The sequence below is a fragment of the Zootoca vivipara genome, chromosome 9 (assembly GCF_963506605.1).
Source record: "Zootoca vivipara chromosome 9, rZooViv1.1, whole genome shotgun sequence".
Classification (NCBI taxonomy): Eukaryota; Metazoa; Chordata; class Lepidosauria; order Squamata; family Lacertidae; genus Zootoca; species Zootoca vivipara.
The window spans coordinates 76323040-76330737 of record NC_083284.1 but is presented as its reverse complement, the minus strand read 5'-3'; the positions used below and the strand labels follow the sequence as shown (position 1 = coordinate 76330737).

General features: G+C 45.1%; 1 protein-coding gene across 3 annotated transcripts in view; it reads right to left on the bottom strand.

Annotated features, from left to right (window-relative positions):
• Nucleotides 1–360: 360 nt before the first annotated feature.
• The window catches only part of UBE2Q2 (ubiquitin conjugating enzyme E2 Q2), a 42404-nt gene continuing 35066 nt past the window's right edge, over nucleotides 361–7698 (bottom strand). Inside the window, exons 10-13 of one of the 3 annotated variants that reach the window (XM_060279098.1) lie at nucleotides 6347–6395; nucleotides 4111–4206; nucleotides 3373–3448; nucleotides 361–2066 (exon numbers count right to left, since the gene is read on the bottom strand). In XM_060279098.1, coding sequence (XP_060135081.1) covers nucleotides 2035–2066; nucleotides 3373–3448; nucleotides 4111–4206; nucleotides 6347–6395 — 253 coding nt within the window. In that variant the 3' untranslated portion in view covers nucleotides 361–2034. The other 2 variants (XM_060279099.1, XM_060279096.1) reach the window with 2 other exon arrangements.

Here is a 7698-nt window from a genome sequence, read left to right as displayed (position 1 = left end):
CATGCTTTTGGTTGTTTCTAGTTTCTAATTCAGTGACAAAAAAGACAATAACTTAGTTTCTTCATTTGCAAGTGTGAACATGCAGCTTTTATGCAGGCCCACTGAAACTAATGAGCCTATGTTAGCCATATCTATTTACTTCAGTGGGTCTACTCATGGGTTGAATACAACACTATGGACTTAAACACCACTACTAATGATCTGTTTTATGCTTTTTAAACTATTGCATTAGTGTACAGCATAGTAGATTGCCTTTTTAGCACTGTGTGCCATTTCTCATGTTTACAAAACATCAGCTGCAAGATACCACACTCAGTCATTGAAAGCAGACTCCTGCCAGAAATGCAGTGAGAAACAGAATTCTTAAAATGGTTCTTTATTCATAAACTTGATGCAAGTTTACAGATTACCATACACTGCTAAATAATTCTGCAATGAAAAATGAAACTCAGAAACAATAAAAAGCAAGCCAAGTGTGTACCTGTTATTCTGCTTGTCCATTAGAATACTAAAGAATTCAATAATGTATTCAAAGTTTTAGCCTCAGGTTTGAAAAGGAGCTGCAGAATGCTTACAGAATTCGGCCTCTGACTTATGGCTGCTAACAGGATTTTGCTGGAATAATATGTACAATCAAACAAGCAGGGAAGCTGGAAGTCATCCACTCCCTAAAAGACTGCATGAAACAGTCTTTGACCAGGGCCAAATCCTTCTAATTAATCCAATCCTCCAAGCTAAAAAAAAAATCCAAAAAACAGCATATGTGACCAAATGCCTGGGCACAAAAAAACACAAATTTAGGATTTCCCCCCCTCCAAGGTCAAGAAGGAGGGCTGAGGGGCGGAGACATTTCTGGAGACCTTTAAAAAAAAAGTGCTTATACCCTTAATTCCTGTGAACAAAAAGGTCTAGTCAATTTCAGCTACCAAAAAATAAAAATCACACCTGATTTTTTTAAAAAGGTAAGGCAATGTTATAGCAGTTACCGACCCACAGCAGTTACAGATCCAGATTCATTTCCTAAACGGAAGAGCAGTTCCCCATTCGTTTTTCAACGAAACCATGGTCACAACTATAGCAACCTTCTTAAAAAAAAACCACTCTGAATCAAGTGATCCCTGGGACTTGTTACTGTTGCTTTTGTTTTTTTAAAAAAACATTTTCAAAGGAGTGTCTTCTTGATTTCTGCCAATTGCTTTTTAAAGTTCATTACTCTACAAATGATTGCAACAACCCGTTAATAGAATCGAATGCCTAAGAAGGTTTCTAGTATTTTAAATAACTTCAAGCTTTATAACTATGGCTCCTCCTTTCAAAGGAGCCAACAAGAAGCAAAGTAGCCCAGCAAAAAACTGATGCCCCAGTGGATAGGACTAGTCACAAAGTTCTATTGGCACAGCCTGGCTCTGCTGAAGCAGCATGACACCTCAAGGGTATCACTGCCCAGAAACAGTTCGTATCCTCAATACAGCCATGAAAGAAGAAGAAAAGTTTTATCAATTTAACATTACAGTTCTCCCATCATCATCAAATTTGGCAATACTATGAATGCTCTCAGTTTTAGACCAAGGGGAGGAGGAAGGAGGAAGGAGTCTGATTTAATGAGACCTGAAAACATCGTAACATATTATTAAACTAACTTTATACACCTTGGTTGGCTTTAAATAAAATAAATTGCAGTTGTCTGCAGTTTGGAAAAACAAGTGCATACAAAAGGGGGGGATCTTAATGACTGATATTTTAGTAAACCCCAAGAGCCCAGTTTAAAGGATTAACACTCTAAAATGGAGTGGGGATTGGTATGCTTAATTCATGGGGACAATTGAAGATACTTGACAGTTGAAGATACTTGACAGAAGAGCAGAATTGTACAGCTGTAGCTTATACTGGATGTGTCAGTCAACAGATTATCCACTAGTTATCTATGAGCTAGAATCTTCAGTATGGCTGTTGTAGGAGCATTCATAGTTGAATCTGTGTTGGAAGGATTTTTTTTTACTGACATTGGTCCAAGTGTATGAAAAGTCCACAATGTTAACCATCTTCTTTAGGAGGTGTGAACCAGCCTGCAGGAAGTATATATATATATAAAAGATTTGGCATTAACAAATGTGCAGCAGTGGTGGCAACACCCATTTTGTAAATGCAGACGTGCTTAATAACTATGAAATATACTGTGACACCAGTGCAGGCAGGTGTTCTGAGCACCCACTTAAGACAGCAGGAGTTGTTTAATGTGTTTCAGTCTACATATAAGTAACTCGGTGCTTAGGAATCCAGTTCTGCAAATGGAAGATATGCAAAAACCAGCAACATTTGGAAACAAATTACCGTACTTGACTGACTGTCCTAATCCTTGGTGCCAACTCCCAGATAGAAAAATCCGGGATCGGCGCGGCGTGGCACGCCATTTTGGAACTGGGCAGAGCAGCACCAGAAGTCACTTCTACGCATGCTCTGCCCATTTCTAAAATGGCCACGGTGCCAGAAATCGCTTCTGCGCATGTCCAGAGACTCCAGACGTGCGCAGAAGGAGCCTCCCCGGGCCAGTAAGAATCCGGGGGATTTACGGGGTTTTTTAAAATCTGGGCTGCCAGCCGGAAACGGCTGGAAAAACGGGTGTTTCCTGGGGAATACGGGAGACTTGGCAGCTATGGTCTTAATGATCAAACATGCAAGCAAAGAATTATCAACCCACCTTTATATTAACCAGGACCTAATACCAGTACCTAATTACCAGTCTTAAGGGGGCTCTCAGTATGGTGCCATTGATGGGTCTGCTGGGCCAGGGCACTGCACTTTGGAGAAGCTAAATGGCAGCTGGCTGCCACAGATGGGAACAGAGTTTGGTTCCTCTTCAGAAGTGGTACCACAGCCTGCTGAAATGGCTGTCCAGGAGCCTGGCAAGGAGAGTGGTAGGGTGGCACAGCTGGGTTGGGCCAGCGTGAGGGGCCCTGGGACAATTGTCAACCACTAGCACCAGGCCGGATAGGATCTACAATGAAACCAAATCATAACTACAATTCATTATTAGAAAGGTAATTTTTAACTTCCTCCCCCCACTTCTTTAATTCACCAGACCTCCCCAAAAAGTATGACCTTAAATTGCTGCCCTACCAGTCTACTGAGATCAATTAGCTGCTCTAATTTTCAGATTAAACCTTGGTGGGGGTTGCGATTATGTTTATGTATCAGGGAAGTAGGAGTTAAGTTATGACCAACTTCCTGACACGCTATTACACTGTTTACAGAACCAGACTATGCGCAGCTTTGGGTGCCTGTGAAAAACATGCATATGGGTAGTGGAGTGGCTTCTCTCCTCTGACGTTATACTTACACAACTATGTGTTTTACCATAGCATGCATACATACCATACATACCATTTTTCTCATGTAACTGCACTAGAGATTTATAGGATTGCTGTGCTCTTGCCAGGTTATATTGGTTCTGTAAGAAAGAGAAGATTGGTTGAAGTACATATCCTGACCACGACAGAGTAGTTCTGACTCAGCCTGGATGCATTCTGGTTACAGTTTTTATGCTGCAATAAGCCCCATCTAAAACCCCCCAAAGCCCAACAACCATTCCTCAGCACACATTACATTACTGCAGTCAACTAGTCAAGAAAATATTGCCAACCGAGTGCCTGTTTTGATCACTTACTGTGGGCCACACACATTCATACTAGGGTAGTCTAACACGTGGCCCTCATAGCCTTTTTTGGTTGCCCCAGGCATGGCAGGGAGCAAGAAGCAGCTCCAGGGGTGGCAGTGGCATTGAGAAGGAGGCAGGAGGGCTCTGACAAGGTCCTTGAGGCCCCTCACCTCCCTCCCCAAGCCTAGTTGGTGCTTTTCCAGCTTTGAAAAGAAAGTGCCAACCAGGTTGAGCTTATAATTCATAACCACAGCCTTCTTGCTGCGTTGGAGGCACGAAAGTGACCTCTCTGGGGCGCAAGTCCTGGGCCCAGATGACACAACCCCCTCTTGGACTTGCTGCTGATGTGGTCCAAAGCAAAGCAAAGCAATACATTTGGCACCAGGACTGCTCTTACACTAGCTGTTACACCACAATGCATGAACAGCAGAAAAAGAATACTGGCGTGTATTTACCTTATTTGCTCCAAACTGTACTCTGGCTTTTCCTTTCACTAATGTGGCATTGATCTGCATGATGACAGATTCTGTAGAATAGGCACTACTCCAACCCTGGGGAAAAAGAAAAGAAAATTCCAGAATAGGATTGCATTTTGTCAGCTTGCCTTGCAGGAAACATTCAATCCCAAACAGACCTCTCTACACTAGACCAGGTTAATTTGGGTTGATGTTCTAACTTTTGAAAATGGCAATTATTTGCCACAAGGGGAGAAAATAGGGGTACGTTACAGGGGAGCAAGGAAGAGGAAAAGTCAAAGTTTCCTGGCAAGGCAAAAAATAAAGAAAAACATAAGCACATCACAAGACTCCAAATGCCATGAAAATTCATAACAATTACAATGTTTGTTTAATAAATTAAAAACGTACTCAGATCTCATTACTTATAGCTGGGAAGAAAGATTTACTGTGACACACAGTCTAGCATTCTGGTCTATCTTTCTAATTGTTTTCAGCTACTTTGTTTTGATTACTTTGTATTTTAAACTGTTTTTGTTTTAATTATTTTTATTTGTCTTTAACCAATTTTAAATTGTTTAAATTCAGGGCTGTTACTGGGATGTGCCTGGGAAAAGGGGAGCGGGGGAGAACCAATCACAATGGTTCAGGGTAGGGGGAGGTATGGTGCAGGAGGTAAAGCAGGCTGGGTAAGGGGCACAAGGTGACTGTGTCGTGTGCCAGCCCCTCCTCCAACCTGAGGAATTGTGGTTGTCATATCAGCCTGCCTGGTCTGCAGCTGCTGTTGCTGAATGCCAGCATGAATGAATGCAGCTCGGAGCAAGACCTACCTCATCCACAACCGGGTTGTGGATAAGGAAGCCCATCTGGTCTGTATCACTGACACCTGGGTGGGTGATCAGGGTGGTCTCACCGAGTTGTCCCCATTGGGGTACTCAGTACAGCATCAGGCCAGACTTAAGGGTCAGGGAGGGGGAACTGCTGTGGTGTAAAGAAATTCTCTCACTGTCCAGTTGCTTGGGGGGGGGCAGATCTAGAGTGTGTGTTCCAGGAGTTGGGCAATTGGGACAGAATTGGGATTCTGCTGGTTTACTGCCCACCTTCCTGCCCAGCAGTCTCCCTGCCTGAGCTGACAGAGCTGATCTCGGAGGTGATGTTGAGGACTCTCAGATGGTTGGTTCTGTGGGAACCATGCCAAGGTGACTGGCTCTGCGGTGGCTCAGGACTTCATGGCGGCCATGATAACCACGGGACTGTCAACATGTCACCACTCAAAAGCAGGTGGGGGGGGCACACTCTGAACTTTGTTTTTTCCACTGGGCAGGAACAGGGTGCTCTGAAAGTTGGGGGGCGTATTGACCATTGTCATGGTTCGATCACTTCCTGTTGAGGCTTTCAGCATTTTCCCCCTTCTGCAGATGTGGGGGCCTATGAGGATGGTCCATCCACGGAGGCTGATGGATCCAAAGGGTTTCCATGTGGATTTTGCAGCTGATATGACTGACAATCCTGTTGAAGCCCTGGACAATCTCTGGAATATATGAATGACTCAGGACATTGACATGATCACCTTGAGTGCTCTCTCCCACTTTGTGGAGCCCATTTGGCTCCCTGGTAACCTCCAGAGCTTAGAGTGATTAACAAGTTGGGAGACCAGCTCAAACTCAACTGGAGGAAAGATCTGGCTGAATCATCAAGCTTACCTAAGTAGCAGTGAAGGCAGTGAAGGCAGAAAAGAAGGCATAGCATACTTTGCTGCCTCCATTGCATCGACAGTGTGGACAAAATGCTTGGATTGGTCATGGCATTGTGGACTCTTGTCCCTCTTGGCTGATAAAAACTAGCAGGGAGGGGACAGCTGGCTGGCAATTAATGCCTCTTTGTAAGAGAGGGTGGTCTCTGCCTGCTTGAGGGAGGCAGTGGTAAAACCACTCAAGAAACCACCCCTTAATTCAGAAAATCTAAGTAACTACTGGCCCGTTGCTATCTCCCATTCTTGAGCGGGTGGTCGTGGACCCAATTCAGGCACTCTTGGAGGTAATTGATTTTCTAGATTCATTTCAATCAAGGTTTAGGCCCAGTTTGGCACAGAAACTGCTTTAGTCGCCCTGTAAGACGCCATTCTGAGTCAGCTGGATGTTATAAGAATTTTGAAATGGGGGTCTGTTCAACCAGCTGCAGAGGACTTCCATAGGAGCAGACAAATCTGGAGCAAGACTTTTGATTCTGCATGTACCTGTTTAGTAAGCAGCTCCATGCATAATGCACCTCCACCGAGAACATACCTGCAGGACAGAAAAGCAAGTTGAGAATATGATTTTCAGTAAGACCTTGGAAAGACTAACATATTAATTATGAGACAAGCATTTGTGTACTAGAATCATATTCATCAGAACGGTTATTCGGAGCTGTACAATCTGGATCTTCCCAGCACTGTTTTGTCTGCTTGTGTCATTCAGATTGGAGCCAGCCATTTAGACAGCACGCTCAGACAAGGGGTATTAATAAGGTTAAATATTGGTAAGCCAAAGTCAAGCCGTCCTCATTGGCTTGGTCTATTGGAATTATTCTGGAAACAAACCAATAAAAGCTCGTGAATGTACAAATGAGAAGCTATGTGAACTCAAAGCATCAAACAGAAACAGACTATTGTGAGACCAGGTGAGGCAGGTGTAGAGCTTCCCTCACCCCTTATTCCCTGGCAGATAGGAGGGTGCCGTTTTGTGGTTTGCCTCAGGTGCCAAAATGCCTTGGCCAGGCCCTGGCATCCAAGCTATTCAATCCATGGCTTTATAACTGTTAAACCCCTTTGGCATCAGCTCTATAATCAGCCCTGATGTAACTGAAAAAGTTAGCCAACTGTGCATAATCACTGTGCACTCACTGTTTTGATATCACTGTTCTGACAACAACCCAGTCCTCATTTTAGTGCATTTTATTACTGTTACACTTTGCTGTTCTCTTTGTCAGCGGCTTAGAAAATACAACAAGGGAAACATTTAAAAACAACCACCAATTTTAACCTTTGTTCACTTCCCGCCGAGCGCCCCAGCAGCGGGACCGACAAAGTGCCCAGCAACACAGCACGGAGCGCCCCAAGCCACAACAGCAGGAGGAGGAGGATTCAAAGGGCTATAGAGCACTGCTGGGTCCCGGAGACTCAGGGTGCTCCGCGCACTGCCTCCTCTTTCTGCCGCGGCTCGGCACCTGGAACTGGTTGCTGCTGTTGCTGCTGCTGAAGCGCCATGCAGCTCTCTATCCGTCCTCGCCCTCAACTGCTAATTTCTCCCTCACACACGGGCGGGGGGGGGGGGAGAAGCAGGAGGAGGCACAAGCACCGCGCGCTCGGCCCTCTTTCGGCGCTCGCGCTCGCCGAGCTGTTGACCTGAAGCACAGAGGAGGCATGCACACGCACGCAAGAAAGGATGGGTGGGGGGAGGAGGAGAGCGGTGTTTGTGACACGCTCGCGAAAGAATGGCTGAGCGGCCGTGCGCACGGAACGGTGTCTCTCCCTCTGTGTGTGTGTGTGAGAGAGAGAGAGAAAAGGCGGGGAGCGAGGAAAGGAGACAACTGGGGCGGGGAAGAGGA